Source organism: Balaenoptera physalus, assembly GCF_965194825.1.
Source record: "Balaenoptera physalus genome assembly, chromosome: 2".
Taxonomy (NCBI): domain Eukaryota; kingdom Metazoa; phylum Chordata; class Mammalia; order Artiodactyla; family Balaenopteridae; genus Balaenoptera; species Balaenoptera physalus.
In genome coordinates this window covers 108,742,853-108,764,213 of record NC_138883.1, presented here as the reverse complement: position 1 = coordinate 108,764,213, position 21,361 = coordinate 108,742,853, and the positions used below count along the sequence as shown (strand labels likewise).

The 21,361-nt window shown below is 37.2% G+C and overlaps 1 protein-coding gene across 1 annotated transcript in view; it reads left to right on the top strand.

Moving 5' to 3' along the window:
* Positions 1-21,361, top strand: part of HERC1 (HECT and RLD domain containing E3 ubiquitin protein ligase family member 1) — a 214,066-nt gene that overhangs the window by 33,757 nt on the left and 158,948 nt on the right. Inside the window, exon 2 of the mRNA XM_082449135.1 lies at positions 16,899-17,854. Coding sequence (XP_082305261.1) covers positions 16,925-17,854 — 930 coding nt within the window. The 5' untranslated portion in view covers positions 16,899-16,924. The remainder of the gene's footprint in view (positions 1-16,898; positions 17,855-21,361) is intronic.

The following is a 21,361-nucleotide window of genomic DNA, read 5'->3' as shown; positions in this document are numbered from 1 at the left end:
TTATCTTAGCAATAAAGAAATAACTGAATTGGCAATTGATTCATTGAAACCTTTTGAGATTTTTATTTTTAGAAATTTAGTGATACAGAACATGTGAAACCATCATGATAGTGATAAGCAGCACGATTTAGTGGTTGAGGCTGGATGTCAGACTGCTCTGGTTTGAATCCTTACTCTATCAATTACTGGCAGTGTGACCTTGGGTAACTACTTAGCCTCACTGTGCCTCCATTTCCTTTCCTTGCAAATGGGAATAATAAGAGTACCTATTTCTTAGAGTTGTTCTGAGATTATATAAGATAATACATTGAAAGGGTTTAGCACAGTGCCTGCTACATAGAACATGCTCATTGAATGTTAGAGGCTATTATTGTTCTGTTCACCTAGAGAATGTTAGAAAGCTTCAGAATTTGATAAATTCACTTGTAGGCACCATTAAGTCTACCTCTGTGCTCAAAACCATCAGCTTCCCTCACTTATTTATGTTTTAGAAAGATAGGTAGTGCTATTTGGTTTCTTTTTCAGTCCTTTGGTAGTTTTTCGAACCCCACTTTTCATTGGTGACTTTAGTAGTTTGTGTATATAATTAAATTTGGATTTGTTCGTTGGACCATGAGTGGAAAAAAGAACAGGTGGCCTTTTTTTTTTGAACAAAGTATTGTTTTGTTTAAAAAAATTTTTTATTAGTTATCTATTTTATACATATTAGTGTATATATGTCAATCCCACTCTCCCAATTCATCCCACACCCGCTACCCCTGCTTCCCCCCCTTGGTGTACCTACGTTTGTTCTCTACATCTGTGTCTCTATTTTTGCCTTGCAAACCAGTTCATCTGTACCATTTTTCTGGATTCCACATATATGTGTTAACATACAATATTTGTTTTACTCTTTCTGACTTACTTCACTCTGTATGACAGTCTCTAGGTCCATCCGTGACTCTACAAATAACCCAATTTTGTTCCTTTTTATGGCTGAGTAATATTCTATTGTATATATGTAGCACATCTTTATCCACTCGTCTGTTAATGGACACTTAGGTTGCTTCCATGGCCTGGCTATTGTAAATAGTGCTGCAGTGAACGTTAGGATGCATGTATCTTTTTGAATTATGGTTTTCTCAGGGTATATGCCCAGTAGTGGGATTGCTGGGTCATATAGTAATTCTATTTTTAGTTTTTTCAGGAACCTCTGTACTCTTCTCCATAGTGGCTGTATCAATTACATAACCACCAAAGGTGCAAGACAGTTCCATTTTCTCCACACCCTCTCCAGCATTTATTGTTTGCAGATTTTCTGCTGATGCCCATTCTAATCGGTGTGAGGTGATATCTCATTGTAGTTTTGATTTGCATTTCTCAAATAATTAGTGAGGTTGAGCAGCTTTTCATGTGCCTCTTGGCCATCTGTATGTCTTCTTTGGAGAAATGTGTATTTAGGTCTTATGCCCATTTTTTGATTGAGTTGTTTGGTTTTTTGGTATTGAGCTGCATGAGCTGTTTATATATTTTGGAGATTAATCCTTTGGCCGTTGATTCGTTTGCAAATATTTTCTCCCATTCTGAGGGTTGTCTTTTCATCTTGTTTATGGTTTCCTTTGCCATGCAAAAACTTTTAAGTTTCCTTGGGTCCCATTTGTTTATTTTTGTTTTTATTTCCATTACTCTAGGAGGTGGGTCAAAAAAGATCTTGCTGTGATTTATGTCAAAGAGTGTTCTTCCTATGTTTTCCTCTAAGAGTTTTATAGTGTCAGGTCTTACATTTAGGTCTTTAATCCATTTTGAGTTGATTTTTGTGTATGGTGTTAACGGAGTTTTATAATTGCATTCTTTTACATGCAGCTGTCCAGTTTTCCCAGCACCACTTATGGAAGAGACTATCTTTTCTCCAGTGTATATCCTTGCCTCCTTTGTCATAGATTAGTTGACCATAGGTGCATGGGTTTATCTCTGGGCTTTCTGTCCTCTTCCATTGATCTATATTTCTGTTTTTGTGCCAGTACCATATTGTCTTGATTACTGTAGCTTTGTAGTATAGTCTGAAGTCATGGAGTCTGATTCCTCCAGCTCCGTTTTTTTTTTCCTCAGGATGGCTTTGGCTGTTCGGAGTCTTTTGTGTCTGTATACAAATTTTAAGATTTTTTTGTTCTAGTTCCGTAAAAAATGCCATTGGTAATTTGATAGGGATTGCCTTGAATCTGTAGATTGCTTTGGGTAGTATAGTCATTTTCGCAATATTGATTCTTGCAATCCAAGAACATGGTATATTTCTCCATCTGTTTGTGTCATCTTTGATTTCTTTCATCAGTGCCTTATAGTTTTCTGAGTACAGGTCTTTTACCCCCTTAGGTAGGTTTGTTCCTAGGTATTTTATTCTTTTTGTTGCAGTGGTGAATGGGATTGTTTCCTTAATTTCTCTTTCTGATCTTTTGTTGTTAGTGTGTAGGAAAGCAAGAGATTTCTGTGCATTAATTTTGTATCCTGCAACTTTACCAAATTCACTGATTAGCTCTAGTAGTTTTCTGGTAGTATCTTTAGGATTTTCTGTGTATAGTATCATGTCATTTGCAAGCAGTGACAGTTTTACTTCTTCTTTTCCAATTTGTATTCCTTTTATTTCTTTTTTTTCTCTGATTGCTGTGGCTAGGACTTCCAAAACTATGTTAAATAATAGTGGCGAGAGTGGACACATCCTTGTCTTGTTCCTGATCTTAGAGGAAATGGTTTCAGTTTTTCACCACTGAGAATGATGTTTGCTGTGGGTTTGTCATATATGGCCTTTATTATGTTGAGGTAGGTTCCCTCTATGCCCACTTTCTGGAGACTTTTTATCATAAATGGGTGTTGAATTTTGTCAGAAGCTTATTCTGCATTTATTGAGATGATCATATGGTTTTTATTCTTCAGTTTGTTAATATGGTGTATCACATTGATTGATTTGCATATATTTGCAAATATATTGGGATAAATCTCACTTGATCATGGTGTATAATCCTTTTAACGTGTTGTTAGATTCTGTTTGCTAGTGTTTTGTTGAGGATTTTTGCATCTATATTCATCAGTGATATTGGTCTGTAATTTTCTTTTTTTGTAGTATCTTTGGTTTTGGTATCAGGGTGATGGTGGCCTTGTAGAATGAATCTGGGAGTGTTCCTTCCTCTGCAATTTTTTGGAAGAGTTTGAGGATGGGTATTAGCTCTTCTCTAAATGTTTGATAGAATTCACCTGTGAAGCCATCTGGTCCTGGACTTTTGTTTGTTGGAAGATTTTTAATCACAGTTTCAATTTCATTATTTGTGATTGGTCTGTTCATATTTTCTATTTTTTCCTGGTTCAGTCTTGGAAGTTTATACCTTTCTAAGAATTTGTCCATTTCTTCCAGGTTGTCCATTTTATTGGCATAGAGTTGCTTGTAGTAGTCTCTTATGATGCTTTGTATTTCTTTGGTGTCCATTGTAAATTCTCCTTTTTCATTTCTGTTTATATTGATTTGACTCCTCTCCCTCCTTTTTTCTTGATGAGTCTGGCTAAAGGTTTGTCACTTTTGTTTATTTTCTCAAAGAACCAGATTTTAGTTTTATTGATCTTTGCTGTTGTTTTCTTTGTTTTTGTTTCATTTATTTCTGCTCTGATCTTTATGATCTCTTTCCTCCTACTGACTTTGGGTTTTGTTTGTTCTTCTTTCTCTAGTTCCTTTAGGTGTAAGGTTAGATTGTTTATTTGAGGTTTTTTCTGTTTCTTGAGGTAGGATTGTATTGCTATAAACTTCCCTCTTAGAACTACTTTTGCTGCATTCCATAGGTTTTGGATTGTCATGTTTTTGTTGTCATTTTTCTCTAGGTATTTTTTGATTTCTTCTTTGATTTCTTCAGTGATCTCTTGGTTATTTAGTAGCATATTGTTTAGCCTCCATGTGTTTGTGTTTTTTACGGTTTTTTTTCCTGTAATTTATTTCTAATCTCATAACGTTGTGGTCGGAAAGGACGCTTGATATGATTTCAATTTTCTTATATTTACTGAGGCTTGATTTGTGACCCAAGATGTGATCTATCCTGGAGAATGTTCCGTGTGCACTTCAGAAGAAAGTGTAATATGTTGTTTTCGAATGGAATGTCCTATAAATATCAATTAAATCTATCTGGTCTATTGTGTCATTTAAAGCTTGTGTTTCCTTATTAATTTTCTGTTTGGATGATCTGTCCATTGGCGTAAGTGAGGAGTTAAAATCCCCCACTCTTATTGTGTTACTGTCGATTACCTCTTTTATAGTTGTTAGCAGTTGCCTTATGTATTGTGGTGCTCCTATGTTGGGTGCATATATATTTATAATTGTTATATCTTCTTCTTGGATTGATCCCTTGATTATTATGTAGTGTCCTTCTTTGTCTCTTGTAACATTCTTTATTTTAAAGTCTACTGTATCTGATATGAGTATTGCTACTCCAGCTTTCTTCTGATTTCCATTTGCATGGAATATCTTTTTCCATCCCCTCACTTTCAGTCTGTATGTGTCCCTAGGTCTGAAGTGGGTCTCTTGTAGACAGCATATATATGGGTCTTGTTTTTGTATCCATTCAGCCAGTCTGTGTCTTTTGGTTGGAGTGTTTAATCCATTCACATTTAAGGTAATTATTGATATGTATGTTCTTATTGCCATTTTCTTAATTATTTTGGGTTTGTTTTTGGAGGTCCTTTTCTTCTCTTGTGTTTCCCACTTAGAGAAGTTCCTTTAGCATTTGTTGTAGAGCTGGTTTGGTGGTGCTGAATTGTCTTAGCTTTTGCTTGTTTGTAAAGCCTTTGATTTCTCCTTCGTATCCGAATGAGATCCTTGCTGGGTAGAGTATTCTTGGTTGTAGGTTCTTCCCTTTTATCAGTTTAAATATATTGTGCTACTCCCTTATGGCTTGCAGAGTTTCTGCTGAGAAATCAGCTGTTAACCTTATGGGAGTTCCCTTGTATGTTGTCATTTTTCTTTTGTTGCTTTTAATAATTTTTCTTTGTTTTTAATTTTTGTCAGTTTGATTACTGTGTGTCTTGGTGTGTTTCTCCTTGGGTTTATCCTGCATGGTACTCTCTGTGCTTCCTGGACTTGGGTGGCTATCTCCTTTCCCATGTTAGGGAAGTTTTCCACTATAATCTCTTCAAATATTTTCTTGGGTCCTTTCTCTGTCTTTTCTCCTTCTAGGAACCCTATAATGCAAATGTTGGTGTGTTTAATGGTGTCCCAGAGGTCTCTTAGGCTGTCTTCGTTTCTTTTCATTCTTTTCTTTTTATTCTGTTCCACGGCAGTGATTTCCACCATTCTATCTTCCAGGTCACTTATCCGTTCTTCTGCCTCAGTTATTCTGCTATTGATTCCTTCTAGTGTATTTTTCATTTCAGTGATTGTATTGTTCATTTCTGTTTGTTTGTTCTTTAATTCTTATAGGTCTTTGATAAACATTTCTTGCATCTTTTTAATCTTTGCCTTCATTCTTTTTCCGAGGTCCTGGATCATCTTCACTATCGTTATTCTGAATTCTTTTTCTGGAAGGTTGTGTATTTCCACTTCATTTAGTTGTTTTTCTGGGGTTTTATCTTGTTCCTTCATCTGGGACATAGCCTTTTCATTTTGTCTGTCTTTCTATGATTGTGGTTTTCATTCCGCGGGCTGCAGGATTGTAGTTCTTCTTGCTTCTGCTATCTGCCCTCTGGTGGATGAGGCTATCTAAGAGGCTTGTGCAAGGTTCTTGATGGGAGGAAGTGGTGTTGAGTAGAGCTGGGTGTTGCTCTGGTGGGCAGAGCTCAGTAAAACTTTAATCTGCTTGTCTGCTGAGGGGTGGGGTGAGTTCCCTCCCTGTTAGTTGTTTGGCCTGAGGCAACCCAGCACTGGAGTCTGCGGGCTCTTTGGTGGGGCTAATGGTGGTCTCTGGGAGGGCTCATGCCAACGATTACTTCTGAGAACTTCTGCTGCCAGTCTCCTTGTGCCTGCAGTGAGCCACAGCCGCCCCCGCCCGCCTCTGCAGGAGACCCTCCAACACTAGCAGGTAGGTCTGGTTCAGTCTCCTATGGGGTCACTGCTCCTTCCTCCTGGGTCCTGGTGTGCACACTACTTTGTGTGTGCCCTCCAGGAGTGCAGTCTCTGGTTCCCCCAGTTCTTTTGAAGTCCTGCAATCAAATCCTGGTGGCCTTCAGAGTCTGATTCCCTGGGGATTCCTCCTCCTGTTGCTGGACCCCCCCATGTTGGGAAGCCTGAAGTGGGGCTCAGAACCTTCATTCCAGTGGGTGGACTTCTGTGGTATAATTGTTCTCCTGTGGTATAATTGTTCTCCATTTATGAGTCACCTACCCAGCTGTTATGGGACTTGATTTTATCGTGATTGCGCCCCTCCTACCATGGATTGCAGCTTCTCCTTTGTCTTTGAATGTGGGGTATCTTTTTTGGTGAGTTCCGGTGTCTTCCTTTCGATGATTGTTCAGGAGTTAGTTGTGATTAACAATTGGCTTTTAGTGGTGTAAATCATCACTGTAAATTAAAACAAAACAAAACAAGACGACAGCAGTTTTTTTTTTTTTCTTCTGTGCCAGTGTTTAGCTGGTTCATCAGGATTGTGAATTGGTTGTTCTTGAATACAAGTAAAAACCCATTAGTTTGATTCAGTTTTGTCTATAGTTCTTTACTTGCTTAATAAGCATGTCTGCTTCCTGGTTTATTTGACTAGTTCTGATTATTGATGTAGTAAAACAATTTGTCAGCAAACTCAGCAAGTCCTTTCGTTTTCTAAGTGTACTTTCTAAATAGGGATAATAACAAAAAAAGCTTTTTCCTTTTTAATCAGCTGTTTATTTTTGTGCAGCTAAACATTGATTGTGTGGTTTAATGAGTTAGAGTGGGAAAATCAGTGTCAGTGAAATGAAGCCCTGGAGAAAGGAAGTACTTGGGGCAGGGGTGGGGAGAGCTGGATCACAGTGTGTGCACTTCATTTTCAGTTGCAGAACTTTGCAAATGGGCTGTTCCTCCTGCATTTCCAGAAATGCTCTTGATAAGTATCTTTATTGATGTCTTTCTTACGTGAATCTCTAAATTCATAAATTTAGAGCTTCATAAATTTATTTTTAGCTGTGCATGTGGCAGAGGGGTGGTGGGGAACAACAAGTTCAGTTTTATTTATTTATTTATTTATTTATTTAGGCTGTGCCACGCGGCTTGTGGGATCTTAGTTCCTGGACCAGGGATCAAACCCAGGCCCTCAGCAGTGAAAGTGTGGAGTCCTAAACAGTGGACCACCAGGGAGTTCCTGACAAGTTCAGTTTTAAACATACTGAGTTTAAGATTCCTTCCTTTAAAATTCCTTTCAATTTAAGATTTAAGATCTGAATGGTTATATCATTTTAGCAGTGGATGTTCAGGTCTGGAGTTCAGGAGGGAGACATTTGGACTGAATCATTAGTATATGAGAGGTAGGTGAAAGCCTTGGGAGTAGCTGGAAGTACTCCAGAAATGTATGTACGGTGAGAGGAGGAGACAGAAATGGATGGAAGACAGAATCCATGGTGTCTGTCCCCTGTGGTTCCACACCACTTGGAATCAGTTCTTTTAAAGTGCTTCCATTATATCAGTTCAGAGTAAGATAATATCTGGGTTTAAATTAGATTCTTTGTAAATAATGAACCACAGACCCAGATTGCTTAGCTCAATTCAGCAAATGTTTCTTGAGATCCCTTTATGTGCTTTACCTTTATGTGCTAAACATTAGGAATATAAGCAAAATCGACACTGTCTTTGCCCTCATGGACCTTATAGACTAATATGAGAGGACACTAAGCAAATTATCACATAAATAGTACATAATTGCAAACTGTGCAGAATACTGTGAAGGTAAGGTACTGGGTGTTGTGTGAGCATTTTAAAAGAGGGACCTGATCTCATATGGGTACATTCAGGGATAGCTTCCCTTGGAAGTGACATTTAATTCAGTTAGCAATTATTGAGTACCTAATGTGTCCCTGATACTGGGCTGTTTAAATTGAGATTTTTGTGACTAGACGTTAACTGGGTGAAAGAGGGTGGGATGGAGAAGGCAGGCTCTAAGTAGAGGGAGCTGCATATGCAAAGGTCTTGCAATAGAAAGAAGCATGATACCTTCCAGGAATTGAACAGCTCTGGTGTGGCTAGAGAAGGGAGAACAAAGGTGAGAGGTCAATTCAAATTGCTTCTGAAAAAATTTTAACTTTAAAAATAGACTTTATTGGGACTTCCCTGGTGGTCCAGTGGTTAAGACTCCATACTTCCACTCTAGGGGGCGTGAGTTCCATCCCTAGTCGGGGAACTAAATTCCTACATGCCACACAGCGTGGCCAAAAAATTAAAAAAAAATAAAAAAGAAGACTTTATTAACTTTTTACTATAGAAAAATATTAAACATATACATAAATAGAGAGAATATTTCCCAACATTCATTTCAACTGTTATCAGTTCGTGGCCACTTTATTTCATTTCTACCCTCTGACTGTTTTCACTCATTAACACTTCTGACACCAGATGTGTGGATTTTTTCCTCACACTAACCAATCCTCTAACTCTCTAGACACTGTATGTCCTCCAATTTAACTCAATTCTGATACTAACTATCTGGAATTAGCACAGACCCCATAGATTAAGGGCTCAGTCCCACAGATCTGTCCCCGCTTCAGATGCCTGTTGCAAGTCCCAGGTTGCCAGCTGTACTTCTGATCAACTGGCTATAAATTGGGTGTTCCCAATACCTCCTCGTCAGGTTTGATAATTTGCTAGAATGGCTCACAAAACTCAAGAAAACACTTTACTTGCGTTTACTGACTTATAAAGGATACAACTCAGGAGCAACCAAATGGAAGAGATGATTAGGGCAAGGTATTTGTAGGGGGCAGGGGGTGGAGGTGGCTGGAGGGTGGTGTGAAGAGCTTCCATGCCTTCCTTGAGCATATTGGAAGCTCTCCAAACTCTGTCATTCAAGGGTTTTTATGGAGGTTTCATTAATTCAGCATCATTGATTAAAGCATTGGCCCATTGTTGATTTAACTCAATCTCCACCCCCTCTCCCCTCCTGGGAGGTGGGGGTTGGGGGCTGAAAGTTCCAACTCTAATGATGGCTTTGATTTCTGAGGACCTGCCCCGATCCTGAAACTATCTAGGGGCCCCCAGTCACCAGTCATCTGGTAAGTATGCAAAAGATACTTATCACTCCAGTGATTCCAAGGGTTTTAGGAGCTATGTGCCTGAACTGGACAAAGATCAAATATCTGTTTCCTATCATGCCACATGCTCTGATCCACTTTCCTTGCCTCTTGTATTATTTTGAAGCAAATCTCAGATGACATATTCCAAAGGATTTTAAAGCAGGGGAGGGACACAATCAGGTTTGTTTTTTAAAGCACTACTCTGGCTAGGGAGGCAAGGGAGGATTAAGAGATTATTTTGGTGGTCCAGATGAGAGATGATTGTAACTTAGATGAGGGTTGTGGCAGTGAAAATGGAGATATCTGGATAGATTTGAGAGCTTTTAAGGGGGTGATACACAAGTGCAAAAGTATGCATGCTAGGATATGTGAAAATTCCAAGATAAAAAAGGGTAAATCTTGCCTACAATAGGAGAAACCAACCAACCATGAAATAGCATGAATTAGCTGGTGTTGTGGGAAAAGGTAGGGCATTCTTAATGTTTTTCTTTGATGAGTTTTGTTCAACCCAACACACACTTTATTGGCTGTAGTACTGCATTACTAGTTATCCTTGATACATTCTGGTTTCCTAAACTGTGGATGGCCAATTCCTCCTGGAACCTCCTGCTTCTTTGTATTACTTGCATAGCTTTACTCTGAAGGTCTACTCCCAGACCAAGGATGACCAGTTTCCTTGTTTTCTTAATTACAGTGAAGCAGACTTTTTACCTTTCTGAGCTATTGGTCTGGGCCTTGGTTTCACAGCATCCTTCCCCCCACCCACCTACCATGCAATGTGCCTTTTACTTTTTTCAAAAAAAAAAAAAAATTGTATATTTGGTAAGATACATATAACATCATATTTACCATCTTAACCATTTTTAAGTGTACAGTTCAGTGGTATTAAATACATTCATGATGTACAGCTGTCATTGTCCATCTCCATAACTATTTTTATCTTGTAAAAACTGAAACTATTCTCATTAAGCAATAACTACTTATCCCCCTTCCTCCAAGCCCCTGGCAACCACCATTCTATTTTCTGTCTCTATGATTTTGACTATATACTCTTAAGTACATCATATGAGTGGAATCATGTAGTATTTGTCATTTTGTGACTGGATTATTTCACTTAGCCTAACATCTTCAAGGTTCATTCATGTTGTAGTATGTGTCAGAATTTCCTTCCTTTTTAAGGCTGAATAATATCCCATTTGTATGGTTAATACCATGTTTTATTTATCCATTCATCTGTTGATGGACACTTGGGTTGCTTCTGTCTTTTAGCTTTTGTGAATAATGATGCTATGAACATGTGTTTACAAGTATCTCTTAAGACCCTGCTTTCAATTCTTTTGGGTATAAACCCAGAAATGGAATTGCTGAATCATATGGTAATTTTATTTGTAATTTTTTGAGGAATGCCATACTGTTTTCCACAGCCCCTGTACCATTTTACACTCCTGCCAACAGTGCACAAGGGTGCCAGTTTTTCCACATCTTTGCCAACATTTTTTTTCTGGTTTTTTTTCTGGGTTTTTTTTTTTTTTTTTGGTAAGCTATCCTAATGGATGTGAGGGGTGGTATCTCATTGTAGTTTTGATTTGCCTTTCTCTAATGATTAGTGATGTTGACCTTCTTTTCATTTGCTTATTGTCCGTTTGTATATCTTCTTTGGAGGAATGTCTATTCAAGTCCTTTGCCCATTTTGAATTGGGTTGGTTTTTTTGTTTTGTTTTGTTTTTGCTTTTAAGAAGTTCTCTGTATATCTTGGCTGTTAATCCCTTATCAGATATATGATTTGCAGATATTTTCTTCTATTTTGTGGGTTGCCTTTTTACTCCATTACTCTGTCTTTTGATGCACAAAATTTAAAAATTTTCATGAAGTCAACTTTGTCTATTTTTTTGTTGTTGTTGCCTGTGCCTCTGGTGTCATATCTAAGAAATCAGTGCTAAGTCCAATGTCCTGAAGCTTTGCCCTATGTTTTCTTCTAAGAGTTTTCAGTCTTATATTAGGTCTTTGATCCATTTTGATTTAATTTTTATATATGGTGTGAGGAAAGTGTTCAATTTCATTCTTTTGCATGTGGATATTCAGTTTTCTGAGCACCATTTGTTGAAAAGACTGTCCTTTTCCCATTGAGTGTCTTGGAGCCCTTGTCAAAAATCATTTGACCATATATGTGAGGGTTTATTTCTGGGCTCTGTATTCCATTGTTCTATATGCCAGTACCACACTGTTTTGATTATTGTAGCTTTGTAGTAGGTTTTTTAAAAAAAAATATTTATTTATTTATTTATTTTTGGCTGTGTTGGGTCTTCATTGCTGTGTGCGGGCTTTCTCTAGTTGCAGCAAGTGGGGGCTACTCTTTGTTGTGGTGCGCGGGCTTCTCACTGCAGTGGCTTCTTTTGTTGTGGAGCACAGGCTCTAGGCGCGCGGGCTTCAGTAGTTGTGGCTCGTGGGCTCTAGAGTGCAGGCTCAGTAGTTGCGGTGCACGGGCTTAGTTGCTCTGCGGCATGTGGGATCTTCCCGGACCAGGACTCGAACCTGTGTCCCCTGCATTGGCAGGTGGATTCCCAACCACTGCGCCACCAGGGAAACCCTGTCTTTGGTTTTAATAGATGAGTTTTGCTGATAGTGATGAGTAGATATGCTTAGTCTTATTGCTGACCTTTTTTTCTGTTTTATCTTTAATACTTCTTTGCTTTCTTCATTTTCTGACCCTTTGTTATATGGTTTATGTTTCTTTGATTCATCTCTATCCTTGCATAATTTGGAAGAGTGTACGAATGTACCCAGATGGCTGGATAGCAGTAATTATCCAGGAAAGGAAATTGGGAAATTCCATTCATAGTAGCCACAAAATCAAAAATACTCAAGAAACAATTTATCAAGAAAGGCATAGGACTTATATGAAGAAGATCTAAAATAAGATTGGATCAAAATAGAAAGGCATACTGTGTTCTTAGGTGGACAAATTATCATAAAAATATCTATTTTCTGAAAATTAATATATATATTTAATGAAGTTCAAATTAGAACATGCTACCTTGGGAGAGGTAGCATGTAATTGAATGAAATAATCTTAAAGGTTAGGGACTTGCCTTACCAGCCATCAGAATATTTATAAAGCCACTGTAATCAAGTCACTGTTGGCATATGAATGGACAAGTGGGCCAAAATAGAGAATTCAGAAAGAGATCCTGGTAATGGAAAAAGAGTAAATTATTTTGTTGTTTAGGTCTTCTGTTTCCTTACATATTTTTGTCCTCTTGATCTGTCTTGTACTGGGAATGGTATATTAAAGCCTCCCATTATTTGTGTGTTTCTGTCTATGTTTCCTTGCACCCCCTGTATTTTTTGCTTTATAAAAGCTGTTGCTGTGCTATTTATTTGATTGGTTTTTAAATGTCCAATGCCAGTCTAATTCTTTTACCTTTTTAAGTTATTTGATCTTTTTGCCTGGAGGTCTTGAGGGTTTTATCTAAATCCTTGAATTTACAAGGCCAATGTCTTAGAGTTGGTTGTTCTTGCTTAATTTCCCAGGTACCTTGTGAACCCTTATTGTATTGATTCAATTTTTTTTTTTTCTATTTCTGGCAAGTTTTCTTGGCTGGTAGCTCTAAAATCAGCTCTTTGTTGCTTTTTTGTTTTACTTTTTCAGGTAATCCAGTAGTACAAATACTTGCCCTTCTTCACTTGTCTTCTCTTTCCACTACTTTCACTGATTTGTGTGTGTGTGTGTGTGTGTGTGTGTGTGTGTGTGATTTTAATTCTCATAGTTGTTTCCCTGCTCCAGCCTTTAATTGCCCTTTGCTAACTTTTTATTTGAGTCTACCCTTCCTTGGACAGTTTATAATTCATTCTTCATTTCTGAGAATTTTGTCTTTTTCTCCCATTTCTTTCTTGAGTTCAGTCAACTCTTTTCCTTTTTTTCCCCTTTGTTCCTTCCCTGTCTCTTCCCTTTTCAAAAACTTTAAAAACTTTATTCATTTAATTATTAATGTGGTCTTTTTCTGCTTTTAGTTTTTGAATTTCTGATTCAAGGTTTTTTTTATATCCTCAAATGTTTGTGTGTTTAATTTTGCTTGGATTGTTAACTTTTATTTTCTTATGCTTTCTTGTTATCAGGAAGATTTCCATCAGTTGATGTATGTGAACTTTACTGATTTTCTGCAGTAGTTCTCTGTGGACTATTTTCTTGTTCATTTTTATGGTATTGGGTTTTTTAAAAATAATATTCCTAATTTAATGGCACCCTCTTCTGTCTATATAGCGAAGTCCAAGTACTTCAAAGGATTTTTTTTTTTTTTTGGTGCTTTGTTTCTTTTGCTTGAGAGAAGCTTTGTTATATCTCCAATTTTATGGTTTTCTTTTGTCTTGCAGAACCCTAAGCATTCCCCCCCTCCTTTTTTTCTTTTACCCTTTGCCACTCAGTTGCCAAAGAATGCTTCTCTCTTCTATTTCGTCTTTTTTCTTCTCTCTGCATTTCAAGGAATGCTCATATAAATCATACCTATCTTTTAAAATTATATCTGCTTCTTTAAATCATGCCTGACTCTTTAAATTAAATGTACTTTGAAATCTCTTCCTTGTAGTCTGTGCTCTGACCTGCTTGGACATTTGTTCAGTATTTAGATTTAGTGTGGATTTAATCTTTCTGGCAGTCATTCCAAATCACCTTTAGGCTCCTTCACTATCCTTCCTCTTCTCTCTTTTCTACAGATTTTCTTAGTCTGCTTCTGCTTGCACAAAACCTTGTGGCTCTTGGAGGTGAGAGTGTGTGCACTGGGATTGATTATATTTCTTTTTTTACAGTTAACTTGCAGTTTTGTCATTCTGTATCTTCAAATTATGCTGTGAGTGTGGTTTTATGTAGAATTTATTTTTCCTTACTGTTTGGGAAGAAATTTGGGGAGATAATTATGCAGCTGCCATTGTCCTCAGCTGTCTTGGAAGTCTTGGATCACTTAATAAATGGTGGTGGCATAATTAGCCATCCACCTGGAAACAATAAAATTGGAATCCAATTTTACACCATGCAGAACTTAATTAAAATTTCAGATGAATATAAAATTCATTTAAAGACTCGTGTAAAAAAATCAAAAATACCTCAAGAAAATCTAGGTGAATACCTATATAACCTAGAGTTCATGTGTAAGGGCATGGGGATGTTGGGGTGCTCTTTTAACCAAGAATGGAAAGCAGGAGCCATAAAGAAAGGATGTGTATGTTTGCAAAAGATAGATTTAGAAGAAATATTTGCAGTGCTGAGGACAACGATGAAATACAAAAACTTTTTACAAATTGACAAGAAAAATAACCCAGTAGAAAAATATGCGACTAGAAGGACATGAATAAGCATTTCCCAGAAGAGTGCATCCAAATGACCAATATCCATGTGCTGTTCTGGTGTTAGTAATCAGGGAGATTCAAATCAGAATAACAACATATTCCTTTATAGCAATCAAACTAGCAAAAATAAAAAGAGCAGAATTACTTCTGGCTTGCAGGGATGGAGGTAAATAAGGTACTTTTATATCCTCTGCACAGTGTTTAGTAAATACTTAGCCGAATGAAGTGGGAGGAGGCTTTTGGTTTTATTTTCCCTCTCCCAAGTACATACTTTCCAAGTATCTAGTGAAGTTAAATTAAGCATAGTAATCATAAGCTTGAAAAGGGAAGAAGTGCCATTAGATTTTATATTTAGAATTTAACAGGGCATGTTTAGAAGTAGGAAACTCCTTTTAATTAGCCTGCAGTCTCTATCACTGGAGCTCTTTTTTTAAGAGCTACCTATATCATGAAAATAAAATGCCCTTCATTATGTGAGGATCTTTCTCTACCACCAACTGTTATGACTACCATTTTGGGGACTTGCTTGAAAAGCAGGAGTTAGTCCCAACTCCCCTGCAATATTTTATGATGAAAATTTTCAAACATACAGCAAAGTTGAAAGATTTAAAAATGAACAGGCATATATACTCACCACTGAGATTCTTCCATTAATATTTTATTATACTTGTTTTATCACATCTCTATCCATATGTATGTGTGTATGTATATGCATATATATATCTTTACACACACACACATCAATGCATCTTATTATTTGATGTATTTCAAAGTAAATTACACATGTCAGTATACTTCCCCCTAAATATACTTCAATATATGTATGAACTGGAATTCAGTATTTATTTAGGTAAAATTTACATGCAGTGACATGTAAAAATCTTAAATGTATATTCACTGAGTTTTGACAGATATATAAGGCTTGGTTATCCAGCTTTACCATCACCTCAGGAAGTTCCCTCATGCCCTTCCCAGTCTATTCATGCCCTCACCTTCTAAAGGCAACTACTATTTAGCATTAAGTCTTTCTGTGGAGATATGTTTTCTTCTGGGCGAATCTGTAGGAGAGGAATTGTTGGGTCATTGAGTAGGTATATATTTAGTTTTATAAGAAGCTACCAGATGTCTTTCTAAGGTGGCTGTTCAATTTTACATTTCCACAAATGGTTTGTGAGAGTTCTGGTTGCCCTGCATCCTTGCTTAACATTTGGTATTGTCAGCCTTACTAATTTTAATCCTTCTGGGTGTGTATTAGTATCTCTTTGTGTTTTTAATTGGCATTTTTCTGATGAATAATGCTGTTGAGCACTTTTCTTGTGCTTACTGGCCATTCACATATCTTTGGTGAAGTTTTGTTCGCAACTTCTTTGACCATTTAAAAAATTAGGTTGTCTTTTTATTATTGAGTTGTAGGAGTTCTTAATGTATCTTGGATGATAGTCCTTTGCACGGTATATGTCCTGTGAATATTTTATCCCAGCAAACTTAGTTTTTAAGTACTTTTTGTCAACAAATACTTACTGAGCACTTACTGTGTGCCAGAATACAGCAGTAAACAAAATATACAAAAACATTCCTGCCCTTTTGGAGTCACTGCAGCTCCTCAGTACAGTCAGGGAGACCAGTAAGAAAGCTTCTTCAGTGATCCAAGAGATGATGGCTTAGACCATGGTTTCAGCAATGGAGGGGTGTGAGAACTGTTTGGATTCTGGCTATATTTTGAGAGTAAAGTTGACTAATTGAATTTGGAGTGTAAGAGAGGGAGGAGTCAATGATGACTCCCAAGGTTTTTAGCCAAAGGAAATAGAAGGATACAGTTGCCATTTATTGAAATGAGGAGTTCTGCAGGAGGAACAGGTTTGGGTGGGTGTGGTGGAAATGTTGGATTAGGAGTTCAATTTTGAATATAAGCTTGAGATGCCTATGAGGTGTCTATATATGGAGACATCAAGTGGACAATTACATATATGAGTTTGGAATTCAGAGGAGAAGCCTGGAGATACAAATTTGGGGTCCATCATCATGTAGAACCCACTGTTAATACTGACAGTGGGACCAGAACCTGAAGAGAAAAGTTACACAAATCACTAATCTTTAAAATAAACTTTTTATTTTGGGATAATTTTAGACTTACGTAAAAGTTGCAAAGATAGTACAGAGTTCCCGTATGCCCCGCACCCGTTGCTCCCTAATATTAACGTCTTAAATAACCATGGTACATTTATTGAAGCTAAAATACTAACATTGGTACGTTACTGTTAACTAAAGTCCAGACTTTGTGTTTCACCAGTTTGAAATTACTAATTGTAATATATGATGGAAGTTCAGAAACTTGACTCCTTTTTCTTCTCCTTTTGTAGAACTAATGGCTGAAGAGTAAATCAAAATGGCAACTATGGTTCCACCAGTGAAACTGAAATGGCTTGAACACCTCAACAGCTCCTGGATTACAGAAGACAGTGAATCTATTGCTACAAGAGAGGGGGTTGCTGTTCTGTATTCTAAACTGGTCAGCAATAAGGAAGTAGTACCTTTGCCCCAACAAGTTTTGTGCCTCAAAGGACCACAGTTGCCAGACTTTGAACGTGAGTCTCTTTCAAGTGATGAACAGGACCACTATTTGGATGCCCTTCTTAGCAGTCAGCTAGCACTAGCGAAGATGGTATGTTCAGATTCCCCATTTGCTGGGGCACTTCGAAAAAGATTGCTTGTACTCCAGCGTGTCTTCTATGCACTTTCTAATAAATACCATGATAAAGGCAAAGTGAAACAGCAGCAGCATTCTCCGGAGAGCAGCTCTGGTTCGGCAGATGTCCATTCTGTTAGTGAACGTCCCCGGTCAAGCACTGATGCGCTTATAGAAATGGGTGTTCGAACTGGTCTAAGTTTATTATTTGCACTTCTGAGACAAAGTTGGATGATGCCTGTGTCGGGACCTGGTCTCAGTCTTTGCAATGACGTTATTCATACTGCAATTGAAGTTGTGAGCTCTTTGCCACCATTATCTTTAGCAAATGAAAGCAAGATTCCACCTATGGGCTTGGATTGCTTATCACAAGTAACAACATTTCTTAAAGGAGTAACTATTCCCAATTCTGGAGCAGACACTTTAGGTCGTAGATTAGCTTCTGAGTTGCTGCTTGGTTTAGCAGCTCAGCGAGGTTCTTTGCGGTATCTCCTTGAATGGATAGAAATGGCCTTAGGGGCTTCAGCAGTTGTAAATTCCATGGAGAAAAGCAAACTACTATCAAGCCAGGAAGGGATGATCAGCTTTGACTGCTTTATGACTATATTAATGCAGATGAGACGTTCTTTGGTACGTATGATAAATCTCAACTTTAAAATTCTTATCTAACAATTTTGGGAAATGTCAACCCAGCTTGTAATGAATTGATGGTAATAGCAAATGATTTGAGAATTCTACTGGTGATTGTTAGGTTAGTTAAATATTGTATATACTTTGAGTAAAGAAACTTTTATATGTGTTGATGTGAATATGTAATTCAAGGACAGGCTAGTTGTATAGTGTTAAGACCACTGGATCAGGAGTTAGGATTGTAGTTTAAGTTTTATGGCTTCCTGTGTGAATTTGGGAAATTCATCTAACTTTCTCTGTGTTTTAGTAAACTCATATGTAAAATGAGGGGCCTTGGCTAGTAAGTGTGGAGATCTTTTGAAAAAAATCTCTAATTTCGTCCTTCTCAATTTTTATTAAACATTTACTATGTACTAAGTATTATTCTAGACCCTAAGGATACAGCAGAGAAAAACAGAGTTTTTTGGAGCTAACAACCTAGTAGGGGAAGCAGACAATAAATATAAATTTTAGGTAGTGTTAAGTTCTAAGAATTAAAATAAGGGAGGGAAAGGGAATACAAAATGATGGGTTCAAGCAGAGACTGGGGAGGGGAAAGGTATGGTATTTTAGTTAATGTGGTCAGGGGAGTCTCTGAATTGGGACATTTGAGCAGAGACCTGAATGGAGGGGAGTAATGAACTGATATACTAGATCTGTAATGAATGTCTTGTTCATGAAGGAACTTAATTGCTTGACTATCATAAAGGAACTAACTTTAGATACCATGTTAAAGAATAAACAGTAAAATATAGTGCAGTATGATCAATTTCTGAGATTGAAATTTAATGCTTTTGTGAAAACCAAGAATAAAAGTTTGAAATAAGAGATGAACCGGTTTGCAGGGCAGAAATAGAGACACAGATGTAGAGAACAAACGTATGGACACCAAGGGGGGAAAGTGGGGGGTTGGTGGTGGTGCGATGAACTGGGAGATTGGGATTGACATATGTATAAAATGGATAACTTTATAAGAACCTACTGTATAAAAAAATAAAATTAAATTAAAAAAAAATTTGGAATATAAAGATTGAAACACTTATAAGTTGATTTTAATTTCAGTTGAGTTACATTGATCAGCGTTTTTGGTATCCTTTATTACCAAATATCAATTAACAAATTTATTAAGTTTAAATAATTAAAAATGCCACTTGTAAATTATGTATGTATGTTTCACGACTCCCCCCCACCCCCCCAAAAAAATAGTGGATAGCTCTTGGATTGACAGGAATGTTTCATAAAAAACAATTATGTTGAATTCATTTTCAAACCAGGGCATTTAAATTTTCACCTGGCTTACATTTTGTACTTGTGAACTGAATGGTAAATATTGGGTCATTTTATTACAAATAATTTTATTGTAAGCAAGTACTTGGAGATTTTAGATCATGAGATCTATGAAAATTTGAATTCCTTAATGTTAAATAAAATTTAGACTAGAAAAGCATGTGGTGCTTTGTTCAGAATCTGGAATGTTGACAAGGGCCCTCCAAGAAGTAGAAATCTAGAGCCAGAGATGCAATGATCTAAGTAAGAAAGGTTTGAGGTAACAGCTATGAAAGGCAATTAGGCCTCTTGTGGTTTCTTATTCAATATTTAAACTTATTCACTTGCATATCTGTTTTTCTCATTTTATTTTCCAATTCTTAATACTTTCTGGTAACATTCTCTAAATTTATACCGTTTTCAAATATGCGATGCCATTTGATGACCTAAAATAGTGTATCTATTCATGGTCACTTGTTAATATTTCTTTGAGGAGTATACTTAATTCTTCATTTTACAGTCTACTTATTTTGCATTGCCTTTGTTACAAAGAAAAGATGTTAATTATTATGCAGTCTACTTATATGATTGTACGCTTGCCCATGGTATGTTTCCTTTTTAACCAAAATGCTAAATACCCTGAGTCAGAGACCCCTTCCCCACCTTACCCTCAAAGGCCTTATCCTGCAATATTGCTCCTTAGTGGGAAGAGGGTGCCCCAAGGAACTAAATTACTTTTCTCAGTATCTGTTTAGCCCATTGTCTTTTAGCATATTGGAAATTGGTTTGTATGCATATTTGGCTGTAAGTTTAAATTGGCTCTATAACCTTGAGAAATCTTTACAGTAAATATATTTACTACCTATATAATGTGTTTTAATATTCACTTAATTAACCTATAGTAAACCATCCCATTCATTTTTTGGATTCTACTTACTGCTTCCCCGTACCTGGAATAAGGGAGGAAGAGCTCTAACCTTCGTTGAGTGCCTACTACCTACCAGGTGCTTTTTATAAGCAGTGTCTTATACAATTATCATGTTAATCTGTAAGGTAGATATTATTTGTCCTTAAGGATGAAGAAACTGTGGCAATTATCCTAAGTTTACACATCTATTTGGCAAAAGAACTGAAAGTATTATGTATACTCCTGATTAAGCACTGATGGGCCAGGCACTGTGTTAACAATTCTTACAACCCATAGTCTGTCTGCAAAGCCCACATTTTTTCTGACAGCTATATGCAGCTTTTACCCTGTTTATGTTAAATTGACTTATTTTTTTTTCCCATGAAGGCCTACCTTAAAGTAGATATAAAATATAATAAACTTATTTTATTGCTGGATTTCCAGTTTTCTCTCCACTTGGCCTCTTTCATTTCTGGACAAAATGTCAAATACACCTAGGCAGAAGGGCCCTCCGTCTCCCTCCTTACCCTCCTAGGCTATACCCTACATTGTAACTTTCTGTTGGGATGAGGGTACCCCGGATAGCTTTCCTCAGAATTCTGGATATATTCTGGGGAAGAATCCCATCCTGACCTGATCTTCCCTGTCTTAAGATTCTCTACTCATGAACAGCTGGGACAAAACGTTATCCCCAAGCTAGAAGTTAGAGGGAGAGACGCATAACCATCAATTGAGTACCTGGTAGAAGGCCTAACAAAAATGAGTTCAATCCTTAAATTGTATTTACATGTGTGATTCTGAACCTCCTCTACCCATGCACATAGTAATTCTGTTTGAGTGCAAGCATGCAAGGTACTCATTAACTTACATTTAAATAAAGAGTAGGGAAATAATGTCACTGTACATTCCTGAATTCTAAAAAAATAAACACCAATAAAAACACCTTTGGCCTTTGATGCCACTAGGTGTTTACTGTGTGCCAGATACTGTTAGACTATGGGTTAAAATGATGAATGAGCTTTGTAGCGTGCATGCCGTTAGCCAGCTCACAGTGTAAGGAAAGAGAGGTGCACAGACATTTCATATTAATGATGCTGGGCTGTAGTAGAGGTCTGCACAGGGAGGTGGTGATGAGATACAGGAGGAGGGCTAGAAGGGAAGGGGCAGAAAATGAAGGATGCCTAAGTTTAGTTGAAGAGTAAGAAGAGTTTGCTTGCAAACGAGGTGTGTGAGTGAGGGAGCTGAAGAAGTTTTCAGGTGAGAGGATTAGTATTCTCAAAGTGACTGAGGTGTTT